The following is a 22,513-nucleotide window of genomic DNA, read 5'->3' as shown; positions in this document are numbered from 1 at the left end:
TTCTTTTCCGGCGCACTCGCTAATAAATTAATTAATCACTGCAATTCCAGATGTGACGGTGGCCAAACTTATTGCACGCAAGCGATGGTTTGTGGCCGGAGATAAGGCTGGTTACATTCATGTGTATCGCTACAGGGAAATGCAGCAACTCACGTATTTTCAAGCTCACGTACATGGCATAATGGACTTGGCAGTTCATCCAACCGAGTCATATGTCCTGTCAGCTTCTTGGTCCGAGGGAAATGTTAAGTTGTGGGACTGGGAAAAGGGCTGGGAATGCACTCGAATATTTAAGTTTGTTGACTTTCGCAATGTCTATGGAGTCACCTTTTTAAACATAAAGGAAACAGATACTTTTGCAGTTCGTGGTGGTGGCGGAATAATAAAGGTTTCAGTCTTGTACCACTATTTTATCCAAAACTTTAGTCAATCTGGTAATATAGCCTTCTGACGGTCTATTTACTATCCTTCTTCAGATTTGCAGTCTTCGGTGGTCGCGTTCTTCTAAATTCATATTGTCAGAATATGAAGATCCAGAACTAAGTCACTTCGGTTACTTTGCTAATGGTGACCAGCTATACTTGATTACTGGTAACGGTGATGGGACTGTCAAGGTGTGGCATCTTCTCAGTAAGTATGATGTTCAACATATATATACGAAGTATTATTAATTATAGTCCATTTCTTCTGTTGACACAGATTTGGAGCATGCACACACAGAATCTTGTTGAAACAGTCAGAGACGCACATTTTAGTTCAGTGCACACAATCTGTTCCGATCCCGAGCATGCAGTACTAGTTACTGGTTCATTTGATGGGACTGTTTGTCTATGGAACCCAAATACCCTCAGGTAAAAGCACATGACTACTGCTTGTAGGGGACATGCATCGGTGCAGCTTATATATACATGACGATCTGCAGGGCATCTGGGCATGTCAGCGGTCGTTAGAATAGAATATACTACATTCTACATATGTATAACTGTGTCTTCTTTATTGATCATCCTGTTGGAGTAGTATACACGTATAGTGATTGTGGCATGTCCCGTACGTAACACAATTATTCAGTCGAACATCAAAACATTGTGCCGTGCCTTATCAGATTTTTAGATAATAATAAAAACAGAGTTCCAGCTTTTTCCCATGATCCCATCTTCCTGTGCATACAACTTGATCATTGTTACAGTCTTCTAAGGAATGGTATAAAAGAATCAACGAACAGAAATATATGCTGTTTCTTTACTATCATGTCGTTTCTGCTAATTTAAAATCATCATCTGTTCACTTTCGCTTAATACTATTTGAGTTTGTCCACTGATAACAAATACCGTATATGCCTTGTACTCTGCCAGGCCTGAGAGGACGTTTAACTTTGGCCTAGGAGATGTTACAGATGTAAAAGTATGTACGGATAGCTCAAGAAGGTATGCAAGAAAACAATCCCAGCTGATCTGTGTGGTTCGGTTGTCATGAGCATTGCTACACGCAGACCATCAAGTTATGGAAGCTGAAATTAAGTTACTATTTCCGTCTCAAAATAAATTAACGTTAGGCCCCGTTTAGATCCTTGGAATTAACGTTAGGCCCCGTTTAGATCCTCGGGCTTGTTGCAGATGTAAAAGTATGTATGGATAGCTCAAGAAGGTATGCAAGAAAACAATCCCAGCTGGTCTGTGTGGTTCGGTTGTCATGTGCATTGCTACACACAGACCGTCAAGTTATGGAAGCTAAAATAAATTACTATTTCCGTCCCAAAAGAAATTAATGTTATAGTTTTGCCTTAAACCAAAATATCTTAAATTCATAAAAATAACAATATTTATATTACCAAATAACCATTAGATTCATGGTTAGACATTTTTATACCTATTTGCTTTCATATTAATCTTTATGATTTGATCTCCATCAACCCGGACTATCCTAAAACACCCTTGAGACCCAAGTGGTAACCCTTAAGTAAATACTCCCTCCTTCCTAAAAATGTAATGGATTTCTAGTTGTCAAAAGTCAAACAATTCTATTTTTGACCAATTTCATAGAAAAAAGTATTTATGATATCAGCTTCATCATATTTTCATAATTTAGCCCATTGATGCGGTAGATGTTAATAATTTTATTTACAAACTTGGTCAAACTTAGGATGATTTATTAGCTTAGGACAGCTACAAATCACTTATAATACAGAATGGAGGAAATACATGCCAAAAACCTAGTGTATGTTACAAAAGGTAACTCCCTACATTGGCAATAATTATGCATTCTAGAGTGAGAAAATCCCGTACCTTTGTAAGAGCAATACCCCCAACAATCAATATTATAATTTTCAACATTTGGAAGCATGAGGAGAAGAAAATGTCAAATTAAAAATAAGGAGACTCCTAGAGACCCACGACCGGGGGAAGGGAGTTGGCGACGGGTGATTTGGTGGTCTCCTGAAAGTATGACCTTGGTAGAAGTTTGTTGGAGTCCAATTTGGTTGCCTTAGCCCTTGAAAACAAAGTAGGGGCCCTGTTGTAATTGCTCTATCTCCTTGCATTGCCAATTGTGCATCATCAAGTGATAAATCCCTTACCTTTGTATTTGAACATGCACTCTAAAAAATTGCAAGATTGTGATTTTCAATGTTGCAATGGTTGGTTATATCAGGCAACATTGTGCCCACTATTTACTAGTGTAAAGTATATATGCATGACTTTACATAACATGTAGTACACTACTAGTACTTTATAAGACAAATTTACCTATATCTTCTTTCAAAACTCAAATCAACATATTCACAAATATATGAATGTAATGGCAACATTATTTTTGAATAGAGAGGGAGTATTAACTAAGAGGTCATGTTCGACAGGCAGTTTATAGGTTTGTTGTGTATCGGTATAAGCCAAGTGTTTGTACAGAATCAGTCACACAAATTATGCACCTTTTGTTTTAACAACATAGCTACAATTTTCTGACTAGGCAATAACGTCCTCTATTTCAAAGGAAAAACGCACTAGGCGCTTTTGTTAATCATGCCTCTTTATTTAGATTGTGCTCTTTGATCCCATATAAAACTTCTCATCAGCAACTTCTTAATCAGTTACAGGGTAGTAATTGCACACAGAAAGGGATTGGCAATGATAGAAATGGACGGAAATGATCCAGTTGTTGCTAACACTGGAAGCAGCAGTAAAGTAGAAAATGATTTGGCCGGCTCAAGAAAAAGAAAACGACCAGAGCATGACCGGGCGGAGATCAAAAATGAAGAAAACGATTTTGTTGTCAGTGTCATGGACACTGGTAATGGGGCGAAGCAGACACAGGGCATTGGGCCAAGGGATGAAGAGGTAGCTGCATGCAGACGTGTCAACGCATCTTTTTCGTGTGGGTGCATCATACTGTATATGTTTGTGATGCTTGTATCCTTACCAATTTCTCTCTCTCCCTCTCTCTCTCTCTTCTTGTAGATACATTCTGTCACGGATACTGGTAATGTGGCAGAGCAGATGCAGGGCAACGGACAGACGGATGAAGAGGTACCTGCATGCAGACGCGTGTCAGCACATCTTTTTCGTGGGTGCATTGTGATGCCTGTATCCTTACGGATCTTTTTTTTTTCTCTCTTCTTGTAGATGAACTCTGTCTCCCGTAAGCTGCTCGGCGTTTACCCCGGGAAGCTTCAGCTACCATTTAAGGCCAATCAGCTGACCTCTTGTTCACTAAAGCTGACTAACACGACAGATGACCACGTTGCTGTTAGGCTTCTGACAAAGTGCCCCAAGAGGTACATAGCAAAGATGCCACTCTGTTGCATCGTGCCGCCAAAGTGCATCTACACACTCATAGTGACAGTTAGCGATCAGAAGAAGAGATCCCAGCTGAGCAGTGACGAGTTTCTCACCCTAGAGAGCACCATTTGCTTGGAACAAGATATTGTTGGGCTGCAGAATGCTAATCTAAACTCAGAAGCCATCGAGTTTAGCAATTTTTTTAAACAAGCGAAAGACATGGCAGCTGATAAGGTGTATGAGCTAAAGTTAAGTGTTGTTTCTAACCCACTAAAAGCGACAACCTCTGTTAAGGTAAACACTGCCACTATTTATGTAATGTATGTATATATGTTGCATCTAACTAATGTATCGCATTGTATTTTTTCTCTTTTAATGGTGGTCACGTGGTAGCAGCAACAGCCAGAGGTCGAGGTAATTTGCCTCCATTTGTTTCAACCATTGCCTCTTCGTTATAACTGTTGACATTTTTCACCAATTAATGTTGCTCTGTGTTTCGGTTGAATCAGGTTGTATCCAATAGGAAGTTTTCACATGTGCTGTCTCTAGACGCACATCCAACGGAACCATGGTTAGCTCCTGCCTTACAACATAGCGCTTGAAATGATTTATGTAGTCTTTTTTCACATTTAATGTTTTCTTTGTGCAATGCAGGATTCTGACGACCAATCAAGCAGGAGAGGTTGCTATTTGGGACTACCAAGTGCAGGTAGCTTGCTGCTCCATCTCATCTGGTCATCTGTACAATGGTAACAAATTCTGTTTTCAATTGGTTACAGTGAATACGCTCATTTATGTGCAGGCCATAGCTAAATCCTTTGACTTCACACAGAGACCAGGTATCCTTTCTGGCATTACTATTTCCATTTATTATTTTTCTTTTTAGAAAAAAAAAGAGAGAAGAAACACGCAGGATTCTGCCTTTCTCATATTAAATTAATAAATAAAGGAGTCAAAGAAATAAGAAAAACATTTTAGTTCATTTAACATTCCATCACAAACAAACTTATGTATAATATTATCGTGTTGCAAATACAGTTTACTCTGCTAAATTCATTGCGCGAGAGGAATGGATTGTCGCTGGCGATGGCTATGGGATGATCTATGTATACAATTACCATACAAAGGAAGAAGTTACAAGCATCGAAGCTCATGATAGTGATATCACGTCTTTGGATGTGCATCCCACTGATCCTCTTGTGCTCTCTTCGTCCGACGATCACCTGATAAAGCTCTGGAACTGGCAGAAGAATAACTGGAAGTGTATTCGAACGTTTGAGGGACACTCCGACAGAGTAAAACACGTAAATTTTAACCCAATGGACACCAACAGTTTTGCAACTGCATCTTTGGATCACACAATCAAGGTTTGACTTCAATTTTGATCTTATCTACAAAAAAGGTTTTCCTACATAATTAGTGCTATGCACAAAAGAAATATTACTAAATTCAATCCTTGGAGACATAAAACAGATTGTTCTTTGCTATGCTCTGCAGATCTGGAATATTTCTTCTCCTGAGAGCAAAATTACAATGTCTGATCACCCGGACGGCCTGCTTTGTGTTCAAAGTTACACAATTGATATGAGGCAATATTTGATCGCCGGATCATGGGATGGGACTGCACAAGTATAGCATCTTTACTGAAGAATACACTCACTATGCTGTTTGGCATAAACGATACACAGTACTTCACTGACACCCTCTTTGCTAATTAGATATGGGACATGGAGACGGGAAGACTTGTTCAAACGCTCAAAGGGCATGTACGTCATATTAGTTGTGTCTACCATCACCCAGAACTTCCTGTAGTAATCACAGGTTCACATGATGGGACTGTTCGTTTATGGAACTCCACTACCTACAGGTACATTGAAATGCTTGTTTTTCTGTCATTTTATTGGATGGTTCTAGAAAGACCCTTCAGCAATACTTCTGCTCTATACATGTTGCTTAGGTGTTTAGTTTGTAATATGTACCTCTAAGTAGTTAGTGAAAGATTGGGAGTTTTTTCTTACAACTTTAGTAGTTTCACTTGTGTGATGACAGGCGACAGACCAAAGAACATGCAAAAACTAACTTCTTATGACAGATATATTTATAGAAATTAAAATATTGTGTGTTATCTAGATGTACAATTTCGCAAACCATGGATCTTTATATGGTGCATATAGTTGGTATTAACCTTGGTGTAGTTGGTATTAACAATCCCAAAGTTGCAAATTCGTTTTTGTAGTTTTCATAACAGCTATCTTTTTCATCTTGCAGGCTCGAAAGTATAGTTGGTATTAACCTTGGTGTAGTTCATGCTCTTGGATATATCAAAGACTTAAGAAGGTAATGGATTGTTTTAGTTTCTTTTATACTACTATTGATCACCAAAGGAAAAGAAAAATATAAATTTAATGCTTTCAACATTTATGCATTGCTTCACCAACTTCATATTGTAGTATTGCTTGACACCTCATTAAAATCAGTACATATGTTTGTAACATTATGATAGAAATATTCACAAGGTATGAATGGCTAGGATTACAAACATTAATAAAATATGCTTTGATGTATCATTTTTTTCAAAGAGAGTATCTATGAACTAAAACTTTCAATCATATTTTCGAAGGAACTATGAAATGATAATGTTATGACCCACAACACTTGTGCAGTTAAAACCACTGAATTAAACAAGAAAATTTGTCAAATTTTGCAAAATTGTATGTTTGTATTCTTTTTTATTCGACAAATTTAGTGAAGGTTCTAGTGTGAAATCATATGTGCGCCCAGTTAAAGTCCTAGACTCTATAGTAGTACCTACCTTCCCAGGAATTTTAATTCCATTTTGTATGCATATAGTGTTCTTTGTGTTAAAGCATCTGACTTATTATTTCTCTGAGAAAAGACAAACAATATTTGATTATTAATTGACTTGTTTTTGGCTAGAAACTATGCAAGAAGAATGAACTATTTGCACCAAAAGTTGCTCTAAAAAGAGGTTAAGACTGCCATATGCCATTGCAAAACGGTTGCTAACACATAGCCTTAGAAGGCACCCAGTTAACCTAATTTTGTGTAACACCATACATCCAAATTTTGCTTTGAGACTAACCCTGCATACATATAGTATTCCTCTTATATTTTCATCCTAACTTCATAGAAAAGTGTTAATTTGAATATGGTGCATTTGTAACGACATTGATCATAAACTAGCTAGTACCTATTTAGACAACCAAATTACCACTATTCGTCTCACCATACTAGAACATTTGTGTGATACATGCCAAGACTAGAGCAATAATAGTCTACATACACAATATGCTTGTTAGTTGTTCATCTTTTAATTGGTTGTAAGATTGTTCGGAACTTGTAGTACCATCATATACTCCAATTTATCATGAATATTTGGCTTGCATAATGTTCATGCAATGAAGTGTATATTAACTATGTGCAGGATTGTGGTTGGTTGTCACCAAGGAATAGCCATTATGGGATTGAACTACAGTTAAGACCATTCTATGTGAAGAAGATGGCAGAGATAATAACTGTTGTGACACAAACACTATTAGTTTTGTTAGTGTTTGTTGCGGAGAAGTACTTATGGCGTGACAATCAATGTATAACATAATTTTATTTGAGTGGTGGGTGTGGATTTCTTTTTTCTTCTGATTTTTTGTGTGGTTAAAGAGGTATCTATCTCTAGTGCTATAATAAGGAGATTTTTTTCGCTCACCACGCATTATGCACATTGAACCAGTGAAAAACTGGCCAAAAAAACCATGTGTCTTGTCCTCTAACCAGATTCTAGACATTTGATCTGGCTGTGAACCGTTATGTCCAAACTGGAGCCGGTCGCATGGCCACTCGATGAGCACTCGATAGTGGAAAAAAGTAAAATCAATATAAGATTGCATGGCCATGTCTGAATTAAAGCCGACTGCATGCCCGCTCGATGAGCACTTGATAATGGAAAAAAACTTCTTTTTTTTCTCGAATACGTAGGAGAGCTACGTATCATTGTATTATGGAGAGAAAATAAAGGCCCGAGTACATTACCAACTCATGCCGGTACCATACATGAGAAGGTTGGGACACTTACAACATTATCACCTATGAGACATCTGACGACCGACAACCAGGCACCTAACCAGAGGTCCCAACCCCATCTAACCGAAGTGCTTGGAGCTTCTTAGCTCCAGCCAAGCACCACAATTTGTACTCATCTCTAAACTGTCTCAAGACCTCGTTAACGGATGGAGTAGCTCCATCAAAGACAGAGGAATTGCGATGCTTCCATATCAGCCAAGATGTCAGAATGATTAGCGAATTAACCCCTTTTTTGTACTCTACGAATGCACTTGGCCCACCAATCAGCAAAGCCATGTTCATTCTGTTGTGGTACAGCTTTATCCATCTCCATAGGCGAAAGGATGCTGAACCATATTTGACATGACAACACTGGATTAGTGAGCATGTGTTCAATAGTCTCCTCTCTTGGTCACATAATGGACATCTCTTTGGATGTGACAATCCTCGGCGAGCAAGCCGATCTGCTGTCCAACATCGGTTTCTGATGGCAAGCCAAATAAAAAATTTATATTTTCCAAGGGCCCATGACTTCCATAAACGTCGTCAAGGCTCAAATGTCAATGAACCATAGAAGAAAGCTCGGTAGGTAGACTTGGCAGAGTATGTTCCAGAGGCATCAAATCTTTAAATATGTTGATCATCATCCTGGGAGAGCGCAACCTCCCTAAGACCATCCCAAAGGTGCAGGTACTCTGAAAGTCCGATCATGGACATGCCTCCCTAAATATCACTAACCCAAACATTATTTTCAAGTGCCTCTGCCACTGTTCTTTTGGTTTTAATTTGAGGTCTGACACAAGCAACCACTGCAGGTGCCAACTCAGAAATGGAACATCCATGGAGCCATCGATCTGTCCAAAATAGTGTGTTGTTGCCATTTCCAACTTGGGTTGTTACTGCAATAGAGAATAATGCCCATGTGTTAGCATGACAAGGCAGTTCCAAATCAACCCAAGGACGATCAGCTCGGGTTTTCTTGAGCCATTGCCATCACATCTGCAGGGCCCAGCTCATGGTCTCAAGATTAAGTATGCCAAAGCCTCCAAGGTTAATCGGTCGTTGCACCTTCTCCCAAGCAACCAAACAGCAGCCTCCATTAGCCTGCTCCCTACCCTTCCAAAGGAATCCTTTTCTGAATTTGTTAATCAATTTGATAAACCACGTTGGGACATTGATAGCGACCAGGAGATACACCGGAATAGCTGAGAGCACATATCTCACTAGTCTCACCATGCGGAGGACAACCCTTCCCTGCTGGGAAACAACCCTCATCCTCCAGAACCTTTATCGCCTCTTCTGTCATGAGCGAAGGCCCAAAATCCCTAGACCTGGCCATTTGAACCTTCACCTTCTTAACCGGGGAAACGGGAATCAGGTCTCCGACAGAAGCTTCAATATTCTCTAAATCGTTTTGAGCCTCCGCAGACGCAGACATACATTCTTCGTACCTCTTTGACCAACCCTCAGACCTCATGCCAAGCAAGCGGGAATAAGGACCGCTAAAGCTAGGCCAATGAAGATCAGAGCAAGTAGGCGAAGCCACTTCCAAAGGCAGCACAGAACCAAAAGGAGTAGCAGTGCAAGGAAAATTCTAAGGCACCAAGATAAGACAACACAGCAGCACAGACAGAGCTTGGAAAGCTACAGGAGAGAAAGTGATGCCTCGAGCGGCACCGGGGGGGCCTTCCCACCAACTAGCCCTTTATATAGGCCACGGGGGGACGCTTCGAATTCCAAACACCAACAGTCGCGACTGTTCGCGAGCATCGAGCGCCAGGCCACCACAACGAGTCAAACGGCGACACGTCACCCCTCCAATGGTCCGATACGGGTGACCCAGGAGGGAAAGGGGCAAGCCTCAGCCACTCGGTATCAGTGTCACGTTTGAGGCTCACGGCCCGCTCACATCGGACCGCACCCTCAAGGGGGGAACTGTTGGAACACCAATAAACGAGTAGCAGAGGCCAGTGCAAACATAAGCTAATACCATTGGAACATTTGTGTAAGTGTTTTGCTAGGATGCTCGGTGAAGCCTTCGCGTGGAACCTGCGATGGAGCAGAGACCCAGCAATTCAAGCGGAGGTCGCGCATGTTTTGGGAAGAAACCCAAAAGGCCTCCGCCACTGGCCGTCAGTAGGACGGAAGCCCGAGCACGACCCTGAAGATGTCCGGAGGAGTCCATAGGCGGAGACTCAGGAGCGAAGGCGGAGGCTCAGGCGGAGGCTATGTTGTCTTCGCCCGAGAGAAAGGGGTCTTCACAGTGCTGCGGCCCAAGAAGCAAAGGCGGTGCAGGAGAACAAGACCCGGGATGCCCCTGAGGATTTGTACTGGTATTAGGATATTTTAGGAATGTACCTTAGCTGTCAAAGGGAAAATTTGTACCGTGAAGTAGTAGCGAACAGTACCCTATAAAAGGGGAAGCTGGATGCTATGTAAGGGACGTGGGTGAACACATTAATGAAACCTTGATTGAGCTAGGCCCCCCATTTCACATCCCTTCGCCCAGAGCTCCCGGCTAGGCGAAGGCCTTCCGTGCCCCACCTGCTGGAAACCCCCAGTTTTCCAACACTCTTCAAAATGGCACAGACCTCTGCAATGCAGCATCATAGGAAAATAGGACTTCCAGTGTTCCGCTCTGTGCATGCTCATCATAGTAAATAAATCAAGTTATAATGAATGCCCAAGTTTTTATAGATAAGGAAAGATCATTTTGTCGCATCATTTGATTAGTTGCGAAGCACCTTGCTGTTGGCTTTGGATGAGTTGAGACTTTAGGTGCTGGCAGGGGCCAAAGGAATTTCCGCCCTGTTTGCTTAGCTTATAAGCCGTACTTTTTCAGCCAACAAACAATATTTTTCTCTCATAATAAATCAGTCAACAGTACTTTCAGTCATGGCTTATCAGCCAAGCGAACAGGGCAGTTGTTTAGTGGGGTATTTTCCTGGCTGCCCTGCCACAACAAGTTGTTTAGTGGGGTATTTTCCTGGTTGAGGTCGAGTGTTTTGTGTAAGAACAAGTTATCTTTGTTTCCAGGGTGTAGATTTATAAGTGTGTCTGGTGTTGGTGTGAGTTGTATGGGTTTCTGTACCTTTATTTTTTCTTGATATATGATATACCACATCCGCGCGTGTTTGAAAAACAAAATAGTTGCGAGAAATACATAGAAAATAGTGTTTTCATATATTGTTGAACAAAAGGTACATCTCTCTGATGTCCGCTAAATATAATATCATATATATCAAATTTCAGACCTTTCTTTTCAGCACGGACAACTCTTGTCTTTTTTTTTGAGCAAAAAGAGGCAGGTGCTCTGCCGTTTCAATAGAAGGTAGCATAGTATGTACAGGTTACAGAAGTTCAATTGAACAGAAGGGAAATTAAAGCAGGATGAAAAACAGATAGAAATATCATTGCGACTTGCGACACCCAACCGGGAACTATAGCCCTGCATAGCACAGCTAATTGCTGAATTGCCGCCGCCTTCTAGCTGTCTTCCTGAACATTGTCATGCGCCTGTTGTAGCTGCTGCTGATCTTCCCTTATTATCTGCAGGAGTTGTTGTGTGGTTTGTGCCCTCTTGTCAAAAACCCAACGGCATCGCTCTTTCTATAAGTTCCATATCGTGTATACTATGATCGTCAGCCTGTGGCAATTTATCTGTAGATCTTGGGTTAGCAGTTTCCACCATGTCTTGATTGGGGTAAATTGGACTAATTCTAAATTTCTTTGCAATAAATAAATTCTACGGTTAGCCCAATTAACCCCTTGTGCCTAGAAAGTGTTTCTATTGATCTAACGCACAAAAGTTTAGCAACCTAAGTTTCAATCCTACTCTAACATGGCAATTCTATGAATGTAAATGACAAGAATTGAATTGCTCAAAGTAAAGAGAGAAGGAAGAACGCGGCAATGTTTTGCCGAGGTATCGGAGAGTCGCCACTCCCGACTAGTCCTCGTTGGAGCACCCGCGCAAAGGTGTAGCTCCCCCTTGATCCACGCAAGGATCAAGTGCTCTCTACGGGTTGATTCTTCGACACTCTGTCGCGGTGAATCACCCACAACCGCTCACAACATGAGTTGGGTCATCCACAAGCTCTCCGGATGATCACCAAGCTCCCAATCACCACCAAGCCGTCTAGGTGATGACGATCACCAAGAGTAACAAGCACAAACTCTCACTTGACCACGACAAGCCTAATGAGAAGGGTGGATGCACATTTTGCTACTCTTGATCTCACTAATGAGGGCTCTCTTTGGGATTCTCAAATCTCAATCACCTCACTAGGACCTTGCTCTTCTTGGCACTCTCAAAGGTGTTTCTCAGCTGTTGGAATGAGCAAAAGTACCCACACACACGAATGGAGGTGGTATTTATAACACCGGCTGAAAAACGAACCGTTATGTGCCTCTGCGGGTTGACCGGACGATCCGGTCAGTTCACCCCGAACTCTAGTGTTTAAAGTGTGGCTGGACGCGTCCGGTCGTGATTTTCCCTCTCTGGAACCTTACTGGAGTCGACCGAACGCTGGCTCTCAGCGTCCGGTCACTTCACCTCTCAGCGTCCAGTCGCACCAGACGAAATCACCTTGGTCAAATGAACTGAACGGACTCTGCGCCAGCGTCTGGTCAAACTGGAACCAGCGTCCAGTCAGTATTTGACCCTCCATTCACTTCCAACTCTTGATCATACTTAAATGAAGTTTGCTCCATTAGATCTAAGGGCTATTTTGAAGCTACCTAGTGCTAGTTTTAGCAAGTGTGCACCACACCTAACCCACTAGACTCACCTAGGTCAAGCTACCCGTCCATACCCCCCTTAATAGTATGGTCAAAGGAAAAACAAAGGCCTAAACTACTCTAAGTGTCTCTTCAACTCCAATCGACACTTAGAACTAGTCCATCCTTAACCTTGTCGTCCATCCTTTGAAAACCGAAATGATTTCCATCGTAGGGGCATGACCTCCTTGATTGCCCAATCGATCGCCATTACCATGACCTAACTTAATTGCCTCTGTAAAACACACGTTAGTCATAGTAATCACGTATTGTCATTAATCACCGAAACCCAACTAGGGGCCTAGATGCTTTCAATCTTCCCCTTTTTGGTGATTGATGACAATACCACCTCGAGTATGTGAAAGAGATGAGGTTTTAACATGCTTGGTTCATATAAGCTTTTGGCAATAAGAACAAAAGTGTTAGGCAAGCTTATATGACCCAAGCCAACATGATGTACTCAAAAGATATGAAATAAGCATGAGTATATGTAATAAAGCTCACTTGCATCGGAGTAAAACGCGGAAGCAAAAGCAAATGAGCATAGCACAAGTGATATGACATATAAATGATTCAAAATAGAGAGCACACATGTCATATATCATGATCACATAGATATCACTATCACATAAATATAGTTTGATGCATAAAAGGTAAACACACGACGAATGCATAATAGTGTATCTCACATAAAACTCCAAATGTAATAGATAAGCTAATAGATAAATTAAGCTCCCCCTAGATATGTCGCTCCCCTAAGTCTAACATACTCGATCCCACTTCTCCTTTGGCGTCAAACACCAAAACCTAAGGGTCGGTCGGTGGGGCTGCAGCGGACGAGCCGGGCGCTGAGGTACGAGGAGCGAGCTGGAACTGCGTGCCATTATCATCTGATCCTGAACTCTGAGCTATATGACCCTCTATAGCTTGAAGCGACGCTGAAGTGGTCTGGGTCGGATCAATGACTGGAGCTGCTGTAGACTATGCAGGTATAACTGTAGCAGCCTACTCTGATGATGCCACTGAGGAAGGGAGCGTCTCTGTAGTCCCGGTAATAGGTGCAACTATAGAAGGACCTAGGACATGTAGATATGGAGGAGTAGGCTGTCCTGTCAACTCACTGAAGGAAGCTCCAAGGCTCCTAGACACTGTAGTATCTGGCACTAGCAGCGAGGAAGTCTGAGCCGGTGTGAAGCCCGTCTGAAGAGGTGTGAACTGCAGGGCTAGCACTGGCGAAGCAAACCACTATGCTGGTGACTGTCCCTGACTCTGAAGCCCACTGGGCTGTATAGCTGGAGTCATAGAAGTGGTGGCGGTCTGACCAAGCTGGGGCAAAGGCTATGGCGGTGGAGCCCTAATAGCTGTCACAACATGCTACATAAACCCAAGTAGCTGCTGCTGCATGAGGAGCTACTGCTGATGCATGGCCTGCTGCTGCTGCTATAGCGCCTGCATTTGCTGCTGCATAGCCAGCTGCTGTCGCTGGAACTCATCCTGCCGAGTCTGGAACTATGCAAAAGTGGTAGCGGTCTCCTGAGCCTGGCGAGCCTCATCCTGCCTCATCCGCTCAAGTATAGCAAGTAGAGCGGGGTCTGTCTGCGATGCAGGTGGAGCTGAACTGGAGCTACTAGCCTCATGGTCATGTCGATGTGCAGGCATCTAAGGAATGTCCCGGTAGTCCTCATCTGAGCTGTCACTGGGGTCGCTCTCGACCATCCCCTCCTGCTGAGCATCTAACTGCTCCTCCTCAATAGCTGTTATGCCCCTGATAGTATCATCCTGCTGGGCTGCAGTCTCTAGCACCTCTGGACGACGGCGCGGCTAGCTAGGTGCACTCGGTGTACTATAGCAGATCATCTGAGTTAGGTTGTATGCAGGGAACTCTGTCGTAGCATCACTGTACTCAGCTAGCATCTCAGGCGGCCTCACTATAACTGCCCTATGAATAAGAAATGTGATCCAGTGAGCATAGGGCAACTGACGGTGACCTCTCAACCCCTCAGCAATAGTATCCTCCATCTCTGATAGAAGGAGATCCCAAATGTCAAACACAGTCTGCTACATCAGAGAGTTCAGAAGCCATAGTTGTATGCGAGTCAAGCCCTCGTGATACCCCATCCTTGGAATCAAGGTTCTCCTCATAATAGCATCTAGCACTCTAGCTGTAGGAATGAGATCACTAGGAGTCCTACTCGACCCCTCGCCAAAAGGCTCCTTGAAGCAGTGGCGGACTAGATCTGTAGGAGGTACCATACCACCATGAGGGCGTCTGGGAGGCGCTGTCTGTCCATAGCAAACCTCATGTAGCCTGACAGGCTACTCCTGAAGCCTGAGAATCTCCCTGACCCTAGTGCTCCTCAGCCTATAATCTCTACCTCTAAATGCAAAGTGAATATATCTGTGTTGCGGGTCAATCTAGAGAGTAGCATAGAACTGACGGACCCAAGATCGAACATATAAGCCTGTCCATCTAAGTAAATCTATCAGCCCTGGTAGATATGCAAGGTAGGGGTGAATATGCTCTCCGGCTGCTGCAACAATGGACTCAGTGTTGCACACCCTCTGTGACCTAAATAGTGCCCCACTATTAAGATATGCGTCGTACAAGTCTTCCTGCAGTGGTGTGTAGAAGCCCTCTGAAGCTCTGTCATCCCTCCTTGACGGGAACCACTGCTCAAAGTCCACAAACCTGAGCTGCTGCACCTGCTTGGCCATGGCGGCCCTCAGATCTAGATGTGTCACTAGAGGCGGACCCTGTGGTCTAGGTGGTGGACGAGAACCCCTCCACTGTGTCTCTGGCCTTGGTGTAACTGGAGCATGGGTATGACCAGAGCAGCGTAACTGTGGCTGAGGTGCCTGCTCTATCTCCTCGGCCTGCTCTCCCTCCTGTGTCTGCTCTACTGGCTATGGCTCCTGTTGTGACTCCCCCTGAGGCTGACTCTCATCCAAGATAACTCGCTGTCCCGCAACCATGACAGTCCTAGCTGGACCACCATGATGGCGCTCAACCTGCTCAAGTGCATCTCTTGTCGCTGGAGGAAGCTGATCTACAATAACAACACCACTGCGAGCACCTCCTCTCTCGACATGATCTGCGGCCTCTGCAACTACGACTGCTCTAGCTGTATCTGCATCTGGATACTTGCGCTTCCTTGCTACTAGCTTCTTTGTCACCTTGCCTTTTGGATCTATAGGCAAGCGAGGCGGACGCCTCGGATCCTCATCACCTAGACCACCTCCGGTATTCTTCACACGAGCCATCTGATGAATCTGAAAAGAACAACTGCTGCTGACAAAGATCAACTGCCAACTGCCACTTTCGAGGCTTGGCCTCGATCCGTACTCGTGAACTTAGCCCCGAGTTGACTGACAACTGCAAATAGGACCTCAACGGCATCGACTTGCTGCACGATAGAATAGATAGGATATACAAATAATTTTAATTATTCATCTAGAGATATGAAACCCTAGGAAGCAAGCAATTAGGTATGAAATTGGAAACGAGGGCTTGCTACCTAATGAACTGGCGAATCGACGAGAAGAGAAGCGAATTGGGGAACCACCAGAAATCCTAGGGTTAGGGTTGGCAGTGGCGTGGCAGCTAGGGTTCGTGGTGCTGAAACAGAGCAGGGACACGACAATGCTAGGGCACAGCAGTGCTGGCGTAGGAAGGCGGCGCTGGAACGGTGCAGAATCAGGGTGGTGCAGGCAGGGCGCGGCGGCGCGGGGAGGCGCGTAGGCATGGCAGCGCGGGAGCGGCACGGCGGAGCTAAGGCGTGGATAGGAAGCACGGCGGCGTGAGCAATGCAGCGCGGTGGTGTGAGGAGGCACTGGACGGCTGCATGGGAGCGGAGCGGCGGCGTAGCTAGGGCACAGCGAGCTTTGGCGCGGCATGGAGGCTTGGGAACGATGATGACGGCGGATGAGATGATTAGGTCAAGGTACGACGCGATTTATGGTGGCCCCCAACAGAGACGGGGAAAGAATCCGGGTCCCGCATGTTTTCTACTGACCGAACGCTCCGGTGGCAGCGATCGAACGCTACCACCCAGCGTTTGGTCGATTCTAGAGAGGTCCAAATCCCCTGGAATCGCGACCAGACGCGTCCGATCCCAACTGACCGGACGCATCCAAAGTCCGGTCGATCCTGACTTCATCTTCTTCGCTTGACTGGATGCTGGATCGCCTTCTGACCAGATGCTGGAAGAACACTGTTTCAGCGTCCGGTCACTCCTTCTCAGCAGCAGTTCACCTCCTGTGAACTGACCGGACGCTGGACATCAGAGTCTGGTGCAGCGTCCGGTCACTCTTTTTCCAGCAAATCTTCAAAGTCCTTCGTGCTGCCTGTTCCCAATCAAGTCCCAACTTCAATAAGATCCAAATAAACACCAATTGGGACTGATGTGAGTGACCTCTCTCAAACCCTCAAATTTTTTAAAAATATTTTGCCTTAGGCTATAATTCTTTTTAAGAAAATAGGCAATAAGAGGGCAATTGAAGATAAACGACAAACAACATTCACGCATATGCAATGCAATAATTGAAAGTAAATCTAGATGCTTGTCAAGTTTGATCCAAGGTTAAGCTTCTTCACACGTTTTACGACGGTTATCTTAACCTTGTTAGACAAGCCCTATATGCATTACCAAAGATTAAACATGTTGTATATTACAATGCAATGCAAGGGACAACACAAGCTCATTTTTTAGAGAAGTTGCTAAAATTAAGAACATTGAGCTCATTCTGCAATCTACAAAATGTTGCCTCATCTAGCAGTTTAGTGAAGATATCCGCCAATTGATCCTCGGTCCTTACACCATCTAGTGAAATATCATTCTTAGCAACATGATCTCTAAGAAAGTGATGGTGGATATCTATGTGCTTGGTGCGAGAGTGTTGAACCTGATTATTTGCAAGTTTTACTGCACTTTCATTGTCGCACAAAAGAGGTACCTTTTCTAGAACTACACCATAGTCTAGCAAAGTTTGTTTCATATAAAGAATTTGTGCACAACAAGCACCTGCGACAATGTATTCCGCTTCGGCGGTGGACAAGGCCACACTATTTTGTTTCTTGGAGGACCAAGACACAAGTGATCTACCAAGCAAATGGCACCCTCCGGATGTGCTTTTTCTATCAACTTTGCACCCGGCATAATCCAAATCGGAATAGCCAATTAATTCAAATCTAGCTTCTTTGGGATACCAAAGGCCAATGCTTGGTGTGTGCTTAAGATACCTAAGGATTCTTTTAATGGCAATCAAATGAGTTTTCTTAGGATTATCTTGAAATATAGCACACATGCACACACTAAACATGATGTCGGGCCTAGATGTGGTTAAATATAACAAGCTACCAATCATAGAGCGGTAGAGAGTTTGATCAACCGTGTTACCTCCCTCATCTAGGTCGAGATGTCCATTAGTTGGTATTGGTGTCTTGATTGGCTTACATTCATCCATCTTGAACCTCTTGAGAAGATCTTTTGTATATTTCTCTTGAGAGATGAAGATCCCTTCTCTCATTTGCTTGACTTGAAAACCAAGAAAGAATGTAAGCTCACCAATCATTGACATCTCGAACTCCTTCGACATCAATTCACCAAACTCTTTGCAAGAATCTTCATTTGATGATCCAAAGATGATATCATCAACATACACTTGACAAATGAAGATATGCCCATCAAGCTTCTTGGTGAATAGTGTGGTGTCGACCTTCCCAATGGTGAAGCCCTTCTCAATGAGGAAGTCCCGAAGGCGCTCATACCAAGTTCTTGGGGCTTGCTTAAGCCCATATAATGCCTTGAACAACCTATAAACATGATTAGGATATCTAGGGTCTTCAAACCCGGGAGATTGATCAACATAGACTAGTTCATTAATAAAGCCATTTAAAAATGCACTTTTCACATCCATTTTATATAATTTCATTTCATGATGTGATGCATATACAAGAAGGATATGAATGGCTTCTAGTCTTGCAACCGGTGCAAAGGTCTCTCCAAAATCCAAACCTTCAACTTGAGAGAACCCCTTTGCAACTAGTCTTGCCTTGTTCCTCACAACTACACCTTATCATCTTGCTTGTTTCGGAACACCAACTTTATTCCAATGACTCTTGCACCTTTTGGTCGCTCTTCAAGAGTCCAAACTTCATTGCGGGTGAAGTTGTTCAACTCTTCATGCATGGCATTTATCCAATCCGGATCTTGAAGAGCTTCTTCTACCTTAGTAGGCTCAAAGCAAGAGATAAAAGAGTGATGAGCAATAAATGAAGCAAGTTTTTATGAGTGAGTCATTACACCCTTTGATGGACTTCCTATGATGAGATCTTGTGGATGATCTTGTAGTAGAGGTGTATTTCTTCTATTGACCACTTGAGGAGGAGGTTGTGGAGCATCAACATCTTGTGCTTGTACCACCATTTGCTCATGGGAGACAAGAGTGTCTTCATTTTCTACTCTCCCATCTTTTTCACCATCTTGTGGCACATTTGATGAAGAAGGTGGATCAATCACTTGTACATCATCTTCATCATCTTTAGGCTTGATGTCTCCAACCGAAATGTTCTTCATAGCCTCCCTCAATGGTTCATCACCTACATCATCAAGATTCTCATGTGCTCCTTGGGAGCCGTTAGATTCATCAAATTCCACATCATATGTTTCTTCAACCAAGCCGGTGGCATGATTAAATACTCTATATGCTTTGGACTTTGATGAGTAACCAACAAGAAAACCAATATCACAACGTCTTTGAAACTTCCCTAGGTGTTGCCGCTTCTTGTAGATGTAACAGTTGCAACCAAACACCCTAAAGAAGGAGACGTCCGGCTTCTTCCCATTGAGCAACTCATAAGGTGTCTTGCCAAGGAACTTTTGAAGGAATAGGCGGTTGGATGCATAGCATGCGGCGTTGATAGCTTCCGCTCATAGAGCTTCGAGGGTGTTGTACTCATCTAGCATTATTCTTGCAAGAGTGATCAATGTCCGGTTCTTTCTCTCAACTACACCATTTTGTTGAGGAGTATATGTTGCAGAGACCTCATGCTTGATCCCAACTTCATCACAATAGGCTTCTATGTTTGTGTTGTCAAATTCCTTCCTATTGTCACTTTTAATCTTTTTGAGCTTCACTTCAAACTCATTTTGTGCTCTCTTGGCAAACTTCTTGAAGCAAGATGTAACTTCGGATTTGTCATGAAGGAAGAATACCCATGTATACCTTGAATAGTCATCAACAATCACAAGACAATAAAGACTTCCTCCCAAACCCTTGTATGTTGTTGGTCCAAATAAGTCCTTGTGAAGGAGTTCTAGCACTCTTGTGGTTGACATGAAAGCTTTGGTTGGATAAGTATTTGCAACTTGCTTGCCGGCTTGACATGCACTACAAAGCTTGTCCTTCTCAAACTTCACATCCTTCAACCCTCTCACCAAATCATTCTTCATTAGTTTCTTGAGTGAGCTCATCCTAACATGAGCAAGTCTTCTATGCCATAGCCACCCAAGTGTTGTTTTGGTGAATAGGCAAGTCTTCAAATTTGCATCTTCGGAGGTGAAGTCCACTAGATATAAGTTGTTGTATCTAAATCCTTTGAATATCACTTGATCATCATCCTTCTTAGATACCACAACTTCCTTCTCGGTAAACAAGCATTGGAAGCCAAGATCACACAATTGTTCAACGGATAGCAAGTTGAAGCTCAATGAAGCAACATATAGCACATTTGAGATAGAATGATCATTTGATATTGCCACTTTGTCCAATCCTTTAACCTTGCCCTTTGAATTATCTCCAAATGTGATTCTTTCTTGTCCATCTACTTCTTCATCTAGTGAGGTGAACATATGAGGATCACCAGTCATATGTTGTGTGCAACCACTATCAATAACCCAATGACTTCCACCGGTCTTGTCGTTCACCTACACACAAGAGATCAAGCTTTAGGAACCCAAACTTGTTGAGGGCCCTTCACCTTCTCAACAAGTGACTTAGCAACCCAAATTTTCTTAGGCCTATTCTTGTTTGGGGGGTCCTAAGAACATGTCTTTCATCTTTCCACTAGAATCCTTTATAAGCATGTAGTGAGCATTGAAGGCAAAAGGTCTAGCATGCTTGGGCAAGGGCTGTGGTGGTGGAGTTTGACACTCATGGGCAAAGTGGCCTTCTTGTCCACACTCAAAACATCTCTTTGGCTTTGGCTTTGACTTATGTTGTTGTTGAGCTTGAGCCTTCTTCTCTTGGTTTGCCAAGTACCCAATGCCACTTATATCCATCTTCATGACGGTGTTCATAAGTAGCTCACTTTGAAGATGCTTGCCTCTAATGAACTTGCTCAATCCAATCTTGAGGTGCTCTTTCTCCAACTTGAGCTTTTTGTTTTCTTCCTTGAGAGCATCATTGTTTTTCTCTTCCTTGAGCTTCTTGTTCTCTTCTTTGAGCTTCTCATTCTCAAGGATCAAATCACCATCATGATCAAGAGTTTCTAGCACAATAGTGTTGTGGCTTTTGATTTCTTCAAGATCTTTCTTGGGCTTTTCATTGTCATTCTTGAGCTTGACAAACTCATCATAATCGTCGGCCTCAACTACTTGCTTACCCTTGCTACTAGAACTTTGCTCAATGCTATCAATGATCAAATCATCACATGATGTAGCTATATCAATCTTAACAACATTGTTAGTAGCATCATGTGGCTCATTGGATAAAAATTCTTGAGCAATGACAAGATTATCATGATTAATCTTAAGAGTAGTATATTCTTCTTTTAGCTTGTTGTGGCTAGTGATGAGCTCATTATGTGTCCTCTCAAGTTTATCATGTTTATCTTTAAGCTCTTTCTTAGAAGATTTGAGCTCCTTGAGTTTGAATGATATAGCATCATTTGCTTCTCTAAGCTCAACACTAGCCTTTTCCGCTATATCACATTTTGCTAAAAGTGAATCATTCTTAGCTTCTAGCTTTTCATTCTTAGCTCCAGTCTTTATAATGATCTTAGTGTATTGTTTTAGCAATCTAGCAAGATCATCATAAGAAGGTGATTCATATTCATCATCATCACTATCGCTATCATCATTACTAGCATGTTCATCACCACTACTATCATCATCATTTGATACCTTGCATTCACCCTTGGCCATAAGGCATAGGTGTGTATAGGATGATGGCGGTGGTGGCGGTGAGGATGATGAAGAGTCAAGAACAATGGCGGCCACCTTCTCGTTGTCACTATCATCATCGAATGAGCCACTTGATGAATCAGTGTCCATGAGCCAATCACTGACAATGTATGCCTTTCCACTCTTCTTCTTCTTGTGGAAGTCCTTCTTCTTGCCATCTCTCTTCTTGTATGGCTTGTTTTTTTCTTCTCATCTTCTTCTTCATTACTTGAGTCATCTTTCTTGCCCTTGTACTTGTTCTTGAACTTGTCTTTCTTGGGCTTGGTGCATTGGTGTGCTAGATGACCAAGTTCTCTACAATTATAACAATCCATCTCGGAGATTGGCTTTCTTCTAGAGCTAGTGAAGAACTTCTTCTTCTTGCCATCAAACTTGATGCCACTCTTGTTGAACTTCTTTAGCATCTTGGTGGTTTTTCTCACCATAAGAGCAAGACTTGCATCATCAACTTCATCATCACTTGAGCTCTCATACTCAAGTCTTGCTTTGCCCTTCTCTTGACTAGCTTTCAATGCTAAGTCCTTGTCTTTCTTCTTAGTAGAGGATGAGCCATCTTGTGGTGTGATGTGCATGTACATCTCATGAGCATTGATCTTTCCTAAGATTTGTGTCGGTGTAGCGGTGGAAAGATCACCTTGATGAAGCACGATCACAATATGCCCATATTTATCAATGGGGAGGACACTCAAAATCTTTCTTACAACA

The 22,513-nt window shown here is 42.9% G+C and overlaps 1 protein-coding gene across 12 annotated transcripts in view; it reads left to right on the top strand.

The window, feature by feature from the left end:
• Positions 1 to 7,491, top strand: part of LOC136486764 (uncharacterized) — a 32,620-nt gene extending 25,129 nt beyond the window's left edge. For 9 of the 12 annotated variants that reach the window (XM_066483750.1, XM_066483749.1, XM_066483752.1 and 6 more), the window contains 16 exons: positions 51 to 388; positions 477 to 614; positions 700 to 851; positions 1,353 to 1,424; positions 3,083 to 3,329; positions 3,450 to 3,518; positions 3,615 to 4,064; positions 4,164 to 4,184; positions 4,280 to 4,341; positions 4,425 to 4,479; positions 4,573 to 4,609; positions 4,809 to 5,137; positions 5,268 to 5,399; positions 5,489 to 5,637; positions 6,039 to 6,107; positions 7,216 to 7,491. In XM_066483750.1, coding sequence (XP_066339847.1) covers positions 51 to 388; positions 477 to 614; positions 700 to 851; positions 1,353 to 1,424; positions 3,083 to 3,329; positions 3,450 to 3,518; positions 3,615 to 4,064; positions 4,164 to 4,184; positions 4,280 to 4,341; positions 4,425 to 4,479; positions 4,573 to 4,609; positions 4,809 to 5,137; positions 5,268 to 5,399; positions 5,489 to 5,637; positions 6,039 to 6,107; positions 7,216 to 7,270 — 2,375 coding nt within the window. In that variant the 3' untranslated portion in view covers positions 7,271 to 7,491. The remainder of the gene's footprint in view (positions 1 to 50; positions 389 to 476; positions 615 to 699; positions 852 to 1,352; positions 1,425 to 3,082; positions 3,330 to 3,449; positions 3,519 to 3,614; positions 4,065 to 4,163; positions 4,185 to 4,279; positions 4,342 to 4,424; positions 4,480 to 4,572; positions 4,610 to 4,808; positions 5,138 to 5,267; positions 5,400 to 5,488; positions 5,638 to 6,038; positions 6,108 to 7,215) is intronic. The other 3 variants (XM_066483756.1, XM_066483754.1, XM_066483758.1) reach the window with 3 other exon arrangements.
• Positions 7,492 to 22,513: the final 15,022 nt, after the last annotated feature.

The sequence above is a fragment of the Miscanthus floridulus genome, chromosome 10 (assembly GCF_019320115.1).
Source record: "Miscanthus floridulus cultivar M001 chromosome 10, ASM1932011v1, whole genome shotgun sequence".
Taxonomy (NCBI): domain Eukaryota; kingdom Viridiplantae; phylum Streptophyta; class Magnoliopsida; order Poales; family Poaceae; genus Miscanthus; species Miscanthus floridulus.
Note: the sequence above shows the minus strand (reverse complement) of the source record. Positions and strands in the feature narration are given on the sequence as shown.